The sequence below is a fragment of the Taudactylus pleione genome, unplaced genomic scaffold, assembly GCF_031769625.1.
Source record: "Taudactylus pleione unplaced genomic scaffold, aTauple2 ptg000066l, whole genome shotgun sequence".
Taxonomy (NCBI): domain Eukaryota; kingdom Metazoa; phylum Chordata; class Amphibia; order Anura; family Myobatrachidae; genus Taudactylus; species Taudactylus pleione.
In genome coordinates, this window is record NW_028284468.1 from 15,949,435 (window position 1) to 15,969,259 (window position 19,825).

At 43.0% G+C, this 19,825-nt stretch overlaps 1 protein-coding gene across 2 annotated transcripts in view; it reads right to left on the reverse strand.

Annotated features, from left to right (window-relative positions):
* Positions 1 to 204: 204 nt before the first annotated feature.
* Positions 205 to 19,825, reverse strand: part of ARPC1B (actin related protein 2/3 complex subunit 1B) — a 73,767-nt gene continuing 54,146 nt past the window's right edge. For both annotated transcript variants that reach the window (XM_088466680.1, XM_088466679.1), the window contains exons 4-10: positions 14,585 to 14,807; positions 13,148 to 13,255; positions 9,995 to 10,201; positions 9,156 to 9,231; positions 7,579 to 7,775; positions 2,712 to 2,802; positions 205 to 918 (exon numbers count right to left, since the gene is read on the reverse strand). In XM_088466680.1, coding sequence (XP_088322806.1) covers positions 880 to 918; positions 2,712 to 2,802; positions 7,579 to 7,775; positions 9,156 to 9,231; positions 9,995 to 10,201; positions 13,148 to 13,255; positions 14,585 to 14,807 — 941 coding nt within the window. In that variant the 3' untranslated portion in view covers positions 205 to 879. The remainder of the gene's footprint in view (positions 919 to 2,711; positions 2,803 to 7,578; positions 7,776 to 9,155; positions 9,232 to 9,994; positions 10,202 to 13,147; positions 13,256 to 14,584; positions 14,808 to 19,825) is intronic.

Sequence of the window (19,825 nt, forward strand, 5' to 3'; positions counted from 1 at the left end):
ATACTGCAAGATACATGCAAATCAAGAATGCAATATTGTTTTTCTGCTCTAACTGAAACCCAAAGAAAAGATGCCACCGATGGAAAAAGTAAGGAATGCAATCCCATGATTTATGCTAATTAAGCTGGTCCTGTGCTTCACTCCTCTTTATCTCTGCAAACATAGGTAGCCATGTAAATCAACCCAGACATAAGACAGTGGACATGAAAAGCAAGTCTTTGTTTATTTTATTGCCAAATAACACAATTATAGATAATTTGCAGAGCATATCTAACATGGCAATGTTTTTTTTTTAACAGTAAACATCTGTCATACTGGGCTAAGCAGTAACTAATGTGTAAGGTTCCATGAAATACAAGGTTTGCGCGGCTGTATGACATAAAGGTCAATCCAATTAGCCACAATGTATTTGCGGATACTAGTCATCGCAGCAACAACTGCACTTTATGGCAGCATGAACTCACTCAAAAGTGCTTGCAGCCCCATAGGTCTGCGAGCAAAATTGAGCCAATTCGAGCTGAGAGCGGGCTGTAAGGAGTGCAAAATGAGGTGCGTTTTAATGGCAACAGCAACTCGCACCCTTAGCAGCTAATTGGATTGACCCCAAAGGCTTATTTCATTTACAGTAATGTTATTAAACTGACATTTAATGCATATTTTAAATATCTAAAGTAGCATTAATCTGTTGTAAACCATAGCAACCAAATCCTCTCATTGTCTAGCACTAGACTGATTGAAGCCAACATCTTATTAGGTAACACATATGACAACAAAGTTACTTATGCTGTAAATATCAAAACAATATTATCTGCCAAGGATGGAATAACAGTATAGAAAATTAAGCACGCCATTGACGCCGTAATGTTTTTCATGTACTGGTTACATTATCTTCAAATTTTTCATTGCAGATTCCAGGCTCTAAAAGGGAAAGTACAAGTTATATTCTGCAGACTATGATTCAAGGAAAACAGCCTTTGATACTGCACTACTATGCTCATCTATCATCTCAGAGAAGAATGCAGATTATAGCAAAGAGCAGAGATTGCGGTCAGTGATCTTCCATGACATATTTATAGACTTACTTTTTGTATTTATTTCTCATTATAAGCAAAACAGTGGTATAAAATCGATTATTTCTATTGGTTCTAATATTTATCTATATAGTAAAAAAATACATTACATTTATATCTTCAAAAAAAGAAAAATCTCCCTGGATGTCATATAGACTGGGTAAAGATAGCAAATGAGGAGATATTAGCACAAAGTATACAGTATATGAAATAGGCCATGAATTATGTCCTGTACAATAATAAATGAACAGAAACGCCTTTGTGAGCCCTATAGCACCTCCAACACACTCACTCTCACTCTCTCTCTCTCTATATATATATAATCTATCTCTCTCTCTCTCTCTCTCTCTCTCTCTCTCTCATAGAAGGGTGGTCCACAATAACAAGGTACATAGAATGGGAAAATAAGAGTATAATGTGCACTATGTACCAAGGATACATTTGCAAAATAGTGCAGGTGGAGGCACTGCTCAGCTATGGTTCACAGTGTAATTTTGAATCTCTATAAATCTTATTTCCTCCTATCATTAGGCTATTTTGCTAAGTTCTAAAGCTGGCCATACACTACAGATATTTCCAGCCAGCAGACCAAGGACTGCTCTGAACGATTATCATTCAGTGTAGTTGCATGCAGATAATCTGCTAATGCTCAAAAACACCATAAAACGATCATGATCTTTGATCTATTTTCAAGCATGTATGAATTGAATCTGCTGAACAATGGTCGGACAGATCAGTGTACTTAGCATTGTGCAGGTACATCGTTCAGTGGGCCTAATACAGACCTGCTCGTGAGCGCTCGCAAGCGGGTCGATATTGCCCAAGTGCGCATATGCGAGACCCGAATAAAGACGGCCTTTTGTGGGCGTGTCGGGGTCGTGGCTGCCCAGACGGAGGCATTCCCATGGGAACGCCTACCGTCTGGGGCCGGCCCCACTGACATCTGATAGAGCCAAAAGCACTCCAGGGCTTGCGGCAGTGAGACCCTACCGCAAGGGTCTCGTCACAAGCTCGATGGTCGCGATGGTCAAGACCATCGCGACCATCATTTTGGCCGCTCGCTATAGCTGTGGGTGGCTACCCACAGCTATGCGAGCGGCCAGGAGGCCGCTCAAAAAAGTAAGAGGGCCGGCCCTGATTCAGAGCGAGCGCTCTGTCAGAGCGTCCGGCTCTGAATCAGGGCCAGTGTATGTAAGCACTGCAACATCATTACAATCACTCAGCCTGAGTACCCATTGGTCAGGTCGCCTGCAAATGTATGGCCAGCTTTACACTATATTCATTTAATAACCCAGAACCTGAATAAGTAATTTCTATTAATTTCATACTAATGATCAATATGGTAACTAAGGGGTGGTCAATACCCAAATAGTTTTCAATTTAATTAGATTGTATATGCACTCCTTCAGTGCTTTTTTTGGGCTTGTATTTCTATTATGAGACAGTGTTCTTTGCTTTTAATTGTCCTTTGATGCATGAAAAAGCTACTGAACATAATGTATATAACTTTTGGCTTTGCTTGTGAAAAATTAGAACTTTTGCTTTTATTCAGTGATCGGGCCAAGCAGCAGAAGTATCGTACATCTAAAGAAAACTACAAACAAAAGCAGTACAAAACAAGTATATCAGCATGTTGCTCACCTTTACATCCCAAATACACATCCCTCCGTCCATCCCAGTGGTACAAAATTTGCTACATTTTGCTTTCCCTCCACTCAGCACAGAGATTTGACTGTAAAGAATGTATACAATATATATTTTAGGAAGTTTTATTAACAAAAGCAATAATAAACTGATCTACACTCCATTGAAGTATACACAAACTTACAAGATAAGGACATCACTATATGACAGAGGTCAAGACAAAGGTATAAGGGCTGTGACTGTGAAATATGAGCAGATCTTGACAGTCCAGCAAAATATTAATACATTCTATATACTGATAATTATTTAACTTTTTTTCTGTGGGCGCCTCAAATTTAGCTTATCATGGATACACATGAGCAGAAAAAGATTGTAGAATAGGTAGGAAATCAGCAGCAGAATTGAGGATCAGTGTCTGATCAACCATTAGGCTACAGCCTAGGGCACAGGGCTGGCTCTAGGGGTGTTCGACCTCAGCAGTCGCACAGGGGCGCCACCCATAGAGGGGGCACCCCTCCCCAACATCCCGATTTGGCCCGCGGGTGGTCAAATCGGGAGGTTGGGGACCCCCCACTGCCGTAGCACAGGCGGCGGTGCCGGACCCCGGAGACTCTGAATGGATGCTGCGTACATGCGCGCGGCATCCATTCAGTGATGGAAGAGCGCTGGGGGAAGTCCAGCTAGTGAGGCTACCCCCAGCCTGACATTATTTGGAGGCGGACATGCCGCCTAATAACGTCACGTACGGGGCATGGCCTCTGAAAATTAGACCACGCCTCCATTTTTGGTCGAGTGCAGCGAAGCGCACAGTAGGGGGCCGGCACAGGGTGCTCCGACCCCTGGAGCCGGCCCTGCTAGTGCACCAAGACTTGGAGGAACTAAGGGTGCTCTGGAATAAAATTAAGACCTAATTCATTCCATGCAGGTTGTTGCCAGTGCCATTTTTAATGGTGGTGGGCCAGTCGTACAACTACATGGAGCGGTCCAACCCCAGCCTGATTTGGGCCACATCAGGTAGCTAGTTGGGATTTCTCTGAGAATTCCTTGGTGGGTCAGGGTGCAGTGTTAGTGACGTCGCTGGTGCATCCTGGCCCTCACCACTCAGTGCGCCTGAGAGCCCTGAGTCTGCTGCTCCAGCATGTGGCATGCCTAATGCTCAGGAAACCTCTGGCCTAGCCCAGTCTCTGGGAACTCTTCAATTAAGTACTTTTTTCTGGGACTGGTTGTTTTAGTAACAGTGTTGTAAAATAGTAAAGCTGGGTAGACGCTATACGATTTATCTACTGATATATTGTTCTGACCCCGTCGTTCACTGAATCATTCCATCTCCTGTGCTGCACAATACATGGGGCGATTCCATGGCCAGCGTGGTGTTATTACATGCAGCATATTCCGCAGCGCTTTACAGATAATATCATGCATCAAGCCCCAGAATAATATACAGTCCCGGGTTTTGATGCGGTGGGCTTCTATTCGCGGCTGTCCTTTGGTATTTTCTTCATGCATACCAGCATAGGGTGGCGGATGCATCACATGATGCGTCATAAATCCCGCCCATTGTGTTACTGTTTCTCAGAAAATAATTTAATCACATATTTATGTATACAGTATATATTCTAAAGCTGCAGGGGGCAGGGCGCCTGATAGGAAGGAGGGGGGTGCTAATGCTCTTCTTGGCCCAGGGCACCAAAAAGTCTAGTTACGGCTATGGGGGAAAGTAAGATATATCAACCTTGCAAATATATTGGTTGAGATTTGTTTTCCACACACTGACCTTTGTCAATTTCTCCAACTAATATTCTTCCTATGAATATATGGATAGAGGCGGTCTGGCTGCAGACGCATATGTGCAAATATACACATATATTTCTGTGTATGTAATGCAGGAGCAGCTGTGTCCAGTTTGTGTCAGCTCTGCATCGCCCGCTTTCTGAGGAGAATGTGCTCCTGATATCATTGTCATGTCTGCTCACCCTAAAGACTGGGTGACATTACTTCTGACTTCCATCTTCATTTACATAAAATGATGTCTCATTGGTCTACTAGGTGGAGGCATGGTCACATCATACTAGCATTCTGTATTTTTCAGAGATCCTGTTCTTACAAAAGCTATTGCAATGATGTGGATGAAACAAGTATGCCCCAACTGTATATAGATATGGAATTGTATGCTGTTTAATCCAGATTGTTGGAATTTGGTCAGACACTATACTGTATTTGTGAGTTATCATGTACTGTTCATATACTGAAATGTGTTTTATTTATGTCATTACTGTTCATATACTGAAATATGCTTTATATATGTCATTACTGTTCATATACTGAAGTATTACTGTACGAAATTGAAAGCTTTTGTAACATAATATGTTTTTTGCTTGTGACCCTGACCCTTGGTCATGCAAATCTATTTATTTCTTTGTCACAGACCTTTTCTGATTTTTGAACCCTGCCAGCATTGACCACAGATTACAGCCATCAGTTAGAAAGAAAAACCTTAGGGCTCCGATAGTGAAATCTGTCTTCAGGGTCTCTATTAGACTCTATCTCCCGGGTTACGCCATCTTCAATCACTTGTAGTGTAGTGGGTCTGTCCACATCTTGACTTTTAACCGTTCGCTCAGGCATGGACATAACATACATCCCCTGCTGATCTTTGCATTACAGTACTACCCTTCCAATAGTACAAAAATCAGTAGGGCAAACAGATCCAGAGTAATCATTTTCATCACATGAACGCACTTCAGAATTTTATGGCCATTAATATTTTTGTTTTAGGGTTATTTTGTCACTACAGCTTCTGCACCTGTATTCAGGAAGGTGAATACAGAGCACCCAGGCCTTCCATGTGGGCAGTGATTATTGGGGGATGGAGAAAGGACACGCAGACTTTTATCCCCTTCCACCTATGTTCATCTAAGATGAATTATAGTGGCAAGGGACTGTCCGGACCAATAGTTTCTTATTGGTCTGAGATTTTATGTTCCATCTTGGCTGCTTTTGCAGAAATGGTCGGTGAAGTAGCTGCACCAAGACTCAGGACTATAGAGGGTCTTCCTGCAATTCCTACTCCAAGTACAGGCTTTGGCTAAAATATGGATTACTACACTTTCAGTTAGGAAAATTTGTCTGTGGACATACCAAAGCAGCCTTATTTATGTCATCATTTTCTAGCCAATCCCTAAACTGGGTACACATTACCCGACCCGCCAATGCGATGCCTGATGGTACTTGGAACGATATATCGGACGGTTCGTACACATTGCACGATCCGGTGTCCGACCGCCCGATGCATCATTCACCTGCACCATTCACCCTCCTGGCATCGGCAGCTGGGTCACTCCATGTGCCGTGCATGCACGGCCGCCGGAATTACCCCGATGTCGGTGCGCGGGTGCGCCCATAGCGCATACACACTAGAGGATCCGGAAGATATGTCCGTCCATATCGTCCGAGAAATTATTATGTATAGTAAATAATTACTGTACCACATACTAAACAATAATTCTTGATTTTGCCATTCAATAATGTACTTTATCAATCCAGTCGGTTGTCTTCTATATCTGCCAGTTTTCTATATTTTAGCTAGAGCACCATGACTGGGGGTCAAAATGCTGTATAATTCGGAATTCTAGCCTTATGAAAAAACTTTGGCCCTCATTCAGAGCCATACGCTCTGAGCAGAGCGCACGCTCTGAATGAGGGCCGTCCTCCATAAAAATGGAGCGTCCTCCTGGACGCTCGTATAGCTGTGGGTCACCACCCACAGCCTATACGAGCGTGCAGTTTGATGGCCGCGATGGTCGTGACCATTGAAACTGCGAGCCGGAACCTGCGGTTGAGGTTTTCAACCGCAAGGCCCGGAGTGATTTTGGCTCTATCAGAGCCAAAATCACTCCCAGTGACATCACTAGTGATGTCAGTGGGCCGGCTTCTGACGGTAGGCGTTCCCTTGGGAACGCCCCCGTCAGGGAGGCACGCTCCCGGCACGCCCACCAAAGGGGGCGTGCTGTCAATCAACATCGACAGCACGCCCCCTTTGATCAGACACAACGAGCGAAGGACTTTCCTTCGCTCGTCGCGTCTGGCGCATGCGCACGACGGAGCTCCGTCGTGCGCATGCTCAGTGCAGACCATCGACCCACTTGCGAGCGGACAGCCGCTCGCGAGTGGGTCTGAATCAGGCCCTTTGATTGCTGACGTCTAGTAAGGCCTCTTCAACTGAAACAAGCCTAACTTTACATTCCAACAATCCTTCATGATTTATGTAATAAGACAGACCAGTGTATAAGGAAACAAAGTTTGGAAAGGGTCAAGTTATCTGCACTGGTCTATCTGCTCCTAACTGTCCTCTTCTGAGGACCTCATGCAAGTAGGTCAGACTTACCTTTCTGAGGAGAAACATTCATAAGAACTCTGGGCTTATGTCTATATTGTAAAGCTCTGTACACACGGAGTGATCAGACAACGATAACTATATCTGATCGTCTTGGGCCCTTCAGGGATAATAGGATAGCCCTGCCATGATCAATTAGCAACGCTATTTTATCGCTGGTAATTGGATACTGGGGGAGGGTGCAGGGATACAGAGATTTCTTAACTACAGTCCTCATGCATCCTCAACAGTGAATGTTTTCAGGATTTCTTTAATCATGCACAGGTAACTTAGTGTACTTGGCTTAACCAGTAATTATCTTATCTGATTCCACAGACAGAAATGCCCAAAATGAGGGGAATGTGTGTAGACTGGAGTTAAACACTTACCAGATTGTCTTTTAAAAAAAACTGTCAGCAAATATATTTACAGGCTCTTATTATGATACATACTGCACCAAGAAACGGACACACTGGAAAATCCAATATTTACCTGATACTGTTTTTGTGTAACGACTCCAATGTGGAACCATTAGTATCAGAGCTAGCCTTCTTGTCCATGTTTTGAAATCTCTCTCTTGCAGTCATCCCTTTCTGTAAGTTCTGTTTTGGGATATCTAGTTTTCCTCCAAAACTCAGGCTTCCCTGAGCTTCATTATAAGTATACAGGATAGGATAGCAGTCATGACCCTGAGAAGAGAAGGATTAACACTGAACCTACCTGAAGTCTGGTCAACTATGTGGCCTGGACTGGTTATAATATATATATATATATATATATATATATATATATATATACACACACACACACACACACACACACACACACACACACACACACACACACACACACACACACACACACACACACACACACACACACACACACACACACACACACACACACACACACACACACACACCAAACCCCCCCCCTTATCCTGTGCTAGCAGCAAACTTCCCAGTAGACCCTCTGTTAGTAGAATCCAGGACAAGTAGCAAACACAATAAAATACCCAGAGGGCGCTGTGGACCATAGAATTGTCCTTTCAATGGTATAGAACAATAAACATATTCAATGTGTTCATAACTTTGTGAATAAACTTTGGATATGAACCCAAAGTGTTCTCAGTGTTATTAATTATTTTTTCTTGAGCTACCAAGGATATTCTGTGTGATGAGTTGGAAATCCAATGTTTATTCACAAAATTATGGGCACATTGAATATATTTATTGATCTATACCATTCAAAGGACAGTTCTACGGTTCACAGCGCCCTCTGAGTGTTTTATTGTGTTTGATTGCAATATATTCAATTGGCACTATACAATTGTAGAACAATATTATATATGGTAATATAGTCAACTACTTTCTGTTAATATTACTAAGTCACGTAAATAGCATTTAATTATGGAAAATCCATAAACCATTTCATCCAGTATGAACAGAAGGAAATAATAGCAACTGCATTATTGAACACTAGTAACATTTCCAGTATCAAAACACAACACATTTGACATTTTGCTAGTCACATGAATGTCAATCTGCTGTGCACGAACTGCTTACACTGTGCTGGAAAAGGTATATGGGATATATACAGACCTGACAAGTTAATAAAACCTGTATTTATATATTTGTGCGTAGTAACATTAACCCTTTAGCTGCAGTACTGAATCAACATTTCTATTTTTCAAAAGACTGGCACTTTATGGCTTTTTGGTATCACACAAGTGAAGCCATCGGTGCTAGCTATGGTTCTCAATCATCAAAAATGAACTAAACTTAAAAAGTAGTGACTCTTGTTTACCTCCTGGTATTCCTGCTGTGTGGTCTGAAGTAAGGACTGCCCAGGAGAGAACATGACGCATACACAATGCTTTCAATAAAATTATTTCTCCAGGGCGACTGGAGCCCTGTTAAACCCATCTTTAAACCACAAACAGGAAATGGTCTGTGCCCAGTAACTAGTGCCTGTCTGTTCACCTCTGCTACAGAGGACACTAGCATCATGCAAGGACATTTCACCTCGGTAACCATTCCTAGCAACACAGAAGGGTAGAGAGTACTTACAGCAGCAACCAGACTGTTTTCAGTAATAAATGTCAAGCACAGCAGAGGCAAAGTGTCTGTGATTAGAGTAGTGACCCTGAAAGCAAAATAATATAGTCAGAACAGCAAAATAGAACCAAGAGAGTGGCAATTCAACAGAGATGAGGACATGCAGTGAAACATGTGGTGTAGTGAACCTATGTGCCTGCTGTGTGACACACTGATGCATGCTTTTGAAAGCACCTCCATGCAAACTATTTGTGCGACTGTTTACAGGAATGTTGCCTGTGCTAGAAATGGGCACGTCTGCTTTCACTTTTGTACTATTCCATATTTACATCTATAAAATTTGTCTTGTCTCGTTTATCATCCTTGCATTTCTGATGATTATTTATTATTATTATTATTAATAATAATATTATATTGTACTTGTGCTCATGTATGGCTGAATACCTATGTCCAACCAGGTCTAGATTTAAAGGAAGAATAAAGGGCAGAAACTAAACAGAGCACAGTGGGTGGAACCCATCATGATTAGGTGAGTCACGCATAGACTTGTCATTAGGGACATTGCCATACCCTCCCAGAGTGCCTGGAAAGTTTACAGTAATAACCATTTAGAAGTACTAAGCCCGTGCACTTACCACAACTTGGTCAAAATGTCCATGTACCCTGGTTCACAAACAAGCAGACATTAATGATATTCATAGGTGAATAATATGAACCAATTAAACATGTTTAGGAGATGTAGAGTGTGTATTACAAATATGACATGGTTTTGATAATAGTGGCACTTTGATTAATTTTAAAGTTTTATTTAACCCATTTTTCACACTTTCATTTGTTCTTCTAGCTCTTACCTCATCTTCTTCGTGGCATCAGCAATGCAAATTGTGCTGTCATGGCTCACCCAGGCCATGCGGTCACCACTGTGGGAGAAGCAGACATTGTGCACCCAACCACAGCTGCTGCTGGACTCAAACATCAGCTCACCAAAAGGCATCTTGGATCCCCATGGAGTAGGAGCGGGACGCTCCTCTACCTCTTTAATATAGGATGAGAAAATCCTGTGGAACAGGTAATTTATTATATGGTGTACAATAAACATATTACTTCCTGGTTAAATATATGGATTGATTGTCACAGTTATTACAATGCTGTCCAATTGATTTTACATTAACAAGATAATGGATTGTTGGATCTAAGATATGGGGTCTGATTCTGAGTCGCTTATTAACCACAAGCTATGCCGATATGAGCGCAGTTGGCCATGGCCAGTGCTTTAAGTATTGCGTAAGCATCCATGTCAAACTGCGCATGTGTCCCGATTGTTATCGCACCGAGACGCAGAACTAATGTGGCCACAGGGTGTGTGGTTTTTAGTGGGCGTTCTTCAAAGGTATGACAAACATGGGCTGTGTCTAAAGACGCTCAACCGCTAACACAGGACACCAGGTTCAGCCGGAGAAACTGCACTTGCCATAGAGCTGGTGCAAGTGTTGATGGTGCGTCCGATAGTGCACCGAGACAGATTTCCGCAGGCGCAAGATACTGCAAGTGGGCGTCTGTTTAAAACAAAATCATCCATGGCATTAGGATCAGACGCAACTGCAACCACATCTGCAGGTGACAGAACCAGGCCCTTTGGTTATACCATAACTACTGACCGATTCGAGTGCTTGAACTGCTAACTTATTTGAATGCTCTTCTATTTCTTAAACCAACCAAATGTTATTCTGAACTTATATCTAGCATACTTAGGGGGGGGGAATTCAATTGGCTGTAATAATCTGCTTTTCCGCGAAAAACGGCTTATCGTGCCATCCTATTAGAGGCGACTTCTCGCATTAGCCGCAAAAAGTTTTCACCACCACCTGGGCAGGTGAAAAGTTGGGGAAAATCACTATTTTAAGGTAAAATTGTTGGGACTTCATTCAGAACCACTAGAACATCCTCCGTAAGGACTAATCGGGTTAAAGGAATATTTTAATTAGCTTAATTTGGCCAATAATGATATGTCAGTTTTGGGGTAAAAAAGTGCAAAGTGGAGTAAAATGTGTTAATTGATGTGGGACAGGTATATAGGGGTGCTACATAAATGGGACAGGTGATATTAAGATTGCAGGTGGGCGTTAGAGGTGTATTTTCATGGATTTTTAAAAGTGGCTTTGCATGACACAAAAATATACTTATAGGCATTGTTATGCACCCCCAATTTAAGTACAACATTTATTTTGCTGTAAAACACTTTCTAACATTTAAAGCAATAAACAATACAGAAAAAAACCAAGCGCTCTAAACCATACACATGTACACTGAAATGTTGGAATCAAGGTCTAATTCTCGTCAACAACTGCTATCAGGAAAATAGATATATGCCTCTACCTATATAAAACAGAAAAATCAAAAACCATAGACAGCGCTAAGAGACAGAATTTAATAGTATATAATTAAGTGTAATAAAAAAGTATACATGAAACCAATATAAAAAATACAAAATATTAAAAAGTATGAGTTAAACCGGCCGGTATTGCTACTCATTAAAAATAGCAGGCTAAATAACATGCATATATTTTGACATGTATATACCTAAGCATATAAATACTTCTGAGGAAGCCGCTGAATCCTAAGGAGGCGGAGAAACACGTAAAGATCTATTTTACTTTAAAACCAGCTGGTGCATACTACTCGATTACCTCCCGCGAGTATTATGAGTACAGGATATTTAATAAGCCAGGTTTCCAACTCATTCAAGGGAGAAATCCCACCGGTTCCTGATTTCACTGAGGGATCTGAAAGCTTTAACCATATGCTTATTGGAATGTTTACTAAAACATCTTGGATGCATACTAACATCTAATTTGCAAATAAAAAGTTATAAGCCTGGACATATGCATGCCTGCTACTAACTCCTTTGCTAATATATATGTGGAGTTCCTATAAAAACTATCTTACTAACAAATTGCTTTGGGCAGGAATTAACATCAAATCTGCATCTACAGAGTCTAAGCTGATGACTTATATATGCTTTCTGCATGCTTCTTTGTAATTCTGTTGGCACAATAACCTGTGACGTTTCTGCAGTATTGACTGCCATATTTACTTGTTTCATTTTATAACACATTTTTAGCTATATAGGTTCCACACAACTTTGGTTGAATATTAGTAGCAGATATATCTCATACTTTTTAGATGCTTAGGTATATACATGTTAAAATATATGCATGTTATTTAGCCTGCTATTTTTAATGACTAGCAATACCGGCCGGTACTCTTACTTTTTAATCATTTGTATTTTTTATATTGGTTTCGTTTATGTATACTTTTTTATTACACTTAATTATATACTATTAAATTCCTGTCTATTAGCGCTGTCTATGGTTCTTACTTTCTAACATTGTTTCACTGTTTTTATGCATGTAATAGAACCCCAAATACTTTTATTATGGCTAAAAATAGACTTTTATACTGTTATCCTATATCAAATTGCCTTTTTTACGGGTCAGGCACATTTCCCCATTTTCACCTGTACTTTTCACATGTACAGTAAGTCCATATAGAATTTTCATGCGATGGTGCTTCACGCTTTTGCTATTGAATGCTGTGAAATACGGGTGCTTGCATAGAAGCGGAAAGGGTAGTTTTCACATGAAAAGTGGTTTCATGAGCGAAGGGTGCGCAAACTTAGCGTGAAAATATACCTCTTTATCGCGACTAATTGAATTCCCCCTTAACTCACTATCGTTCCACAAAACTTGGGACCCCTGTATCTCCACAATAATATGCCTTCTCTGATGCTGTTGGTATATGTTGTGAGAGGTATCTCTCAACCCCCCCTTCCCAAACCTTGCTGGTACCTGTAGTCAATCTATAAATCTACAAAGAACAATATTAATTCTAATTATTGTAAAGAAGTGTGCACCTCTGTGTAAGCTGTATGGGCCATGAATACTTCTGTGCAAAACCAAATTTGCTGTGTGCATCATAAGTCACCCTTATTGTGTAAACCATACCTGCTCTTAAAATCACTGGACCCTGCAGCCAAAAGGACATTGTTGGGATGCCAGTCCAAGCTAAGAACAGTAGAACGAATTGGCTTCTTGATGTGTTTGCAGACCCACCTGTAATAAAATGCAGAAAATTGCATGCTGTTGGTATTGTGAAAATATTATTTATGAAATTTATAATGCCACAAAATCAATTCACATTTCTGTAATAATCAAGTGTCATTTACAAACATATCGCAGAAATGCAAAGCCACAAATACTGGCCTCCCCTAAATACAGTATTTATATTGCCTGATTAAAATTCCATCAAAATCAATTTATACGTTGGAAAATATAAGCTTTTGTGAAATCTACCTTCCAACCACACAAGTGGCATTAAAGGCAGAAGAGATCTGACTGTTCATCCTAAGTGCTGAGCAGTTTGATCTATTTCGGCCACCTTCATGCGCAGCCAAATTGGACATTGATCCTGTTGCTCAGCTTGTGTGGCATTATTATGCAACAATGTCTAGTTCCATGTGTAGGACAACATATCATACACTCTGAATAAGTAATCCTCAGATAAGACAGAAAAGCACAAAAAGGCTAAATAAAATAGGAATGTGCACTATGGACATGCCTCCCCTGTTATACTCCCTGTCAAACTGCACAGTTTTGACTATAAAAATGATCAGAATAATACAAAGCAGATACTTATAACTTATAACTATCTTCTTTGTATTATTCTGATCGTTTTTATAGGCAAAACTCACCAAAATTGCAGCACTCTCTGGAAATACAGGGAGAGATGAGAGATGAGGCAGTAAGAGCTCAGCCTTACCTCTGATAGCTCAGTCACTGTCTGGGTGATGGGCACAAAGCAGCCAATAAAACAGAGAGAAAAAAAGCTAATGGAGGCATGCCTCACTGTGAGGGGGCGTGCCTTGAGCTCTGATGACCAGTCCAGGAAGTACTCAGGCATCGGAGCTCAGTAGCAGCACTGGATAGGGAAGAAAATTGGAATATGCAGACAGAGGAAACACACAAAGGAGAAAAAGGTTGAGGAGGGTCCGCTTCATTGGGAAGATCTTTGTGTGAGGGAGATCTTTTTTGCTAGGGGTGGATCTTCTGTGCTAGTGGGAGATGTGTGAGAGGAATCTGTGCTACGGGGAATCTGTGTGTGTGGGTGGGGATCTGTGTGATGGGGGAGATCTGTGCAAGTGGGGCAGGTTCATATATGTGTGAGTAAATCTGGCTTTGATACTAGCCAGTGCCTCCCTATCCATTTACCTCACCGCACGTCCCTGATGTGAACACTGGTTTTCATACAGTGGTTATGGGAGTCAATTAACTCTGATTTCCAAATAGATTTCATGAAGTCACTGGCAATGGGTAATCAAGTTTTTATAGTCTGTAAAAATGAATAAATAATCTTGCACATTACAGGGGTAATAGCATAGTTACCAGTCATTTTCTTGTTCAAAATAACAGATGGAGATGAGCCTGGAACCACTTCCAACTGCAAACTTGTTTTCTTTAGGGGACCACTTTACACATCGTGCAGCACGATTAATCCTCAGTATGACAAGAGTTGGTTTCCATGTGTTATTACGCAGAGTCCAAACATAAGCATTTCTGTCAGTGCCACATGTCACAATACGGTTACTTTCAGGAGCCCAGTCAATGCCTAAGTTTAATTAGAAGATTAAAAATGAGGTAAAGGATACTTGATATAGGAGACTTGACTATAAGGGATGTAGTCAGCATCCCTAAAGTCAGGATGCCGACTGTCACAATACCGACATCGGCACAGGTCAATTTTACAATGAAAATCACTTTTATATGTTGCTCATCGGATTTTGAAAATGTTAATCGCGTACTGCAGATACAAAGTTACTAATGAACTGAAAGAATACGAACCTGCAGCATTCCCACTAATTGTCAAGTTGCGTGGCTACTATTGTGCAAAGACACCTGGGTTTATGGGTAAGTGTCAGGATTTGCAGACCAAGATGGCAGCAACTGGAATGTTGTACTGTCTGATGAGAAGAGTAGGCAGCATCAAGGGGGCGGGTTTTCTCTGCAGAGTATCTACTTTTGCACTCACATTTACAGGAGAGCTCCCTTCTTTACACTTTACAAGTTGGTTCACAACTTTGTCTCCCCACAAAAAGTATTTGATTTTTCCTGCACCTGATCTTATTCTATATTGTTAATGGAGTATACAAACATGACATCAGTAATATAGATTGAGCATTATTATTTTAAGACTTAAATTCATCTAAACCATGCAGTATTTTTGGAGAAAAGCCTGAAAAGTTTAAAAAATTTATGGTGTGGTTCTAAAGTGATGGGAAGTTGGACTTTGAAGTCTAATTTTTTCTACTGTATGTTGTTTTCAGGAGGAACCACCAGCTAGGAGCAGATTGATTTTCATGGGGCAGTCCTGAGACCTATGAAGTGGGCATACACTGTGACGTGCATGGCACAACAGTGAGTACATCTGCAGGTTTGAGGTTTTGTGACTCTTATGCTGGGCATACACAGCCAGATAAAATGTCTGTCAGACCGACAGACATTTTATCTGGCCGGCTGCCAGCCACAGATGTCGCCGGCATACACTGTGAGAGAAATCTCACAGTGTATAGCCCGACATCCGCGCTCCGCCCCTGGGGGAGGAGACATTTCCCTGTTCCTTCCTTAGGAAGGAACACAGGAAATGTCTATCTGTCGGCCGCGCTGGGCATACACTGCCCGATGCGGCCGACAGTTACCGGGTAAATATCGCATCGGACGGGCATGCTTGACAATCCTGCATGCCCGACTGAGCAATATTTAACCCTCGGTCGCCCGCACACACGCTACAATTATCGGGGCGATCCGCCGATATCAGGCGGATCGCCCCGATAATTGTAGCGTGAATGGCCAACATTACTGTGATAAATGAAGATAATGTCCTGTTACCAGAAGTACAGCATCTTATGTTTAGACAATGATTTTAATGTGCTATCAATATAAGTTTGTAACTTTATTAGTTATCCATTTCACCAGGCAGTGGCACTCTAATAAAAAATATCTATAATGTGATAGCATTATATAGCTATGGGCAAAGTATTTCATGTTACATGGAGAAGATATACATAAGCAGGCAGGTATCTATAGGGCCCATATGGCTATGATATGTGTAGGGGCAATTGGGCATAAAGCTGCCCTTTCCTTCTGTAACGTTATCCCTTTGAGTACTAAACACACCCAGGGCAAGCTCTGCGGGCACCATACTCAAACTCCAAAGACTCCCCCTTTCCCTTCCTGCAATCTGTTCTATATACAGTACATGTTGATATAGATGTTAAAATTTTGTATATACTAAAATGAGAAGGCAAACTTAAAGATCTGTCTGAAAGTGAGGGCGGAAGGAGTTACCTTTCTAATGCAGTGCCATCCTATATTTGTGTGCCAGACAATGCAAACCCCTATGAAGACTTGAATCCAACCCTGAAAAGAATGTCATACAGTATATATTGCCCACAATGCCACTTAGATTATGTTAAAGTAGGTGACTTTAAATAAAATGTTGTGGACTCTTGCCCACTAATTGCTTCTGTATGAAAGTCTCGATTCTGACTGATCACGTGGTCATTGAATTGCCTTTCTCCATAAGAAACCTGTGAGAGTGCCTAGGATTACTTTTAAACGGATTGCCATCATCAGCTTTGCAACTCAGTATTGCATTGCTAAACTTAGGAAAAGAGGCTTCCCAGTCCCAGTAATTAAAAATAAGATCTGCTGTACTGTCTCTATGGAAAAACTGAGAGTTTAAGTGACGGGCAAATAAAATACGGGCACATAAATTACTTTTCAAAGGTACTGAATGGTTGGTTCACTTGCCTGCATCATAAATAATTCAAACAAGAAACTGTCAAAGTTATCATATTTGCATCCTCCTCAACCATCTAAATATATTGTGGAATCAGTCAGAGGCACAGACCCCTTTACAGGGGCCTTAAGAGAGGAGGGGGCCCGTGTGCACTCCCTGTGCGGGGCCCCCTCCTCTCTCCCCGATGGCCGGCAGCTGACTGACATGGCTAGCCAGCCACCGGAGCCTTAGTAGACTCCGGGCACTAGAGTGTTCCCGGAGTCTACTGCGCATGCACAGAACACCGGAAAAATGGCCGCAGCGGCCATTTTCCGGTGTTCTGAGCAGCACAGACACCCGACGTGGGACCACGGACAGGTTAGTCTAAAATAATATGGGTGCAGTGTGTGCGGTGCGGGGCCCCCCTGGACCCGGGGGGCCCGTATGCCCCGCACACACTGCACCCATTATAGATATGCCACTGCCCTTTACCCACTGCAGACCCATCCCTTTCATTTTCTCTCCTTTTTATTACGGCCACCGATAATTAAGTATCCACCTCGCTGTGGGTAATACTTAAAACTGGAGCAATTCAATATTGTTCTGGTGCAGGAATAGTTGCTCCAAAAAGCAGTTGTCCACATTTGTGACCTGAGGTCATGCATGCGCAAAGCCACTGGGAAGGCAGTGAGGAGGCGGCGGAGGGATCCGCTCGGATTCCTCTTCGCAACACCGGACCTCTTTCCAATAGGAAAGAGCAGGGCTCCAAGAACCAGGGGCCGTATCTATAATGGGTGCAGGGTGTGCGGTGCACATGGGCCCCCGGGTCCAGAAGGTGCCCACACCGCACACCCTGCAGCCATATTATGTAAAATTTACCTCTCCTAGGTCCCACGTCGGGTCTTCCAGCGCTGCTCAAACGCCTGAAAATGGCCACCGCAGGCATTTTTCCGCCGATTTGCGCATGCATTGTGAGGTAATCGACGGTAAAATGGCGACCGCACCATTTCCCGGCAATCTGCGCATGCGCAATAGACTCCGGGCACACTCTACTGCCCAGAGTCTATTGATTCTGCAGTGGCCGGCCAGCCGCGTCAGTCGGCCGCCGGAGTGAGAGGAGGGGGCCTGTGACGGGGGATGCACACGGGTCCCCTCCTCTCTAAAGACGCCCCTGCCAATGACCAGTGCTATCTGAAGAAGGCGTATGTTTTAGAGTGTGCTAAATATTAGGCGGCCCTATCGAGCCCCTAACAATACAATGTCACATTAATAAAAACAAATGTAAAAGTTTGTAGTAGGGATGAGCGGGTTCGGTTCCCTGAGAACCAAACCCACCCGAACTTCGGGGATCCGGGGCGATCCGAGCCCAAGCTCGGATCTCCCTGTCTGCCCCGGATCCCTCTCCCGAGGCAAAACCTCGAGATCTGCTGTCGGATCTCGAGGTTTTGCCTCGAGCGGCCATTTTTAAAAAAATGCCTTTGCCTTTAATGGGCAAAGTGCTGATTGGCTGACAGAGCCGTCTGTCACGGCTCTCAGCCAATCAGCATTATGGTGCTCATTTGCATGTAGCACGGACTCGTGAGATCCGTGCTACATGCATCTGTGTGACTGACAGTGACACAGAGCACAGATGGGTCAGTGAGACCCGTCTGTGCTGCTGTGTATTTCAATGACACAGATGCACGCACGGACCAGGAGATCCGTGCTACTTGCACCTGTGTCATTGACACAGAGCACTGACGGGTCCGTGAGACCCGTCTGTGCTGTTGTGGTAAAAAAAAAAAAAAAAAACCTGTGTAAAAAAAGAAAAAAATGGCGTGCCCCCCCCCCCCCAAAAAAAGAGCAACCAGCATTAGTGACCCAGTGCTGGGTGTGCTTAAATACAGGGGACAAACGACGTAGGGGTCCCCTGTACTTAAGCACAACCAGCACCGGGCTAGTCAGAACCAGCGCTGGTTGCCAAAATACGGGGGACAAACGACGTAGGGGTCCCCCGTATTCTGCGCAACCAGCTCTGGGCTCTGATCCAGTCCTGGTTCTGGAAATACAGGGGAAAAAAATTAGTAGGGTTCCCCTGTATGTTCCAGAACCAGCACTGGACTTTTTCTAGCGGGGGGCTGATGCCACAGCCAGGGGAGCACTTTCACCGGGCCCCCCAGCCGCAGCATCAGCCCTGACCGCTAGTCAGCCTAGGCCGGGGATCCCTGGAGAGCTGGGGACCCCCCCAATAAAGGGGTCACCCTCTCCAGGGCACCCCAGGCCCAGGCTGATAGCCCGGGGCTATCCCCGCCACCCCTGGTGGCGGTGGGTGGCGGGTTGATTGTGTGGTGTGGTGTAAATAATGAATATCAAACATTGTCTTTACAAGTAGAACTGCAAGTCCCAGCAAGCCTGCCCCGCATGCTGGTACTTGGAGAACCACAAGTACCAGCATGCAGGGCATTAAGGGCCCACTAGTACCTGTAGTTCACCTGTAAAAAAATGTTTAAAAAAAACACAGGACACACACACCGTGACAGTATAAGTTTATTAAACATACATACACACACACACACATGTACACATACTCACCTATGTAACCTGTAGCATCGGTCCACTTGTCCGGTAAAGTATCCATAGGGGACCTGTGAAAAAAAACATACTCACCATCTCCTATGCGAGGTTCTGTCCTCTTCGTTCCAAAGTAGGCATCCCCGGACTTGGCAAAAAAAAAAAACGAAAACGCGATCCACGAACTTAGTACCGTTCTATAGAACGGTACTTCCCGAATGAGAGCTTAGCGGCGGGGTATCACCATGGAAACCCCGCTGCTAAGCATTCATTGGCTGAGAGAGGTCATCTCCCGTCTC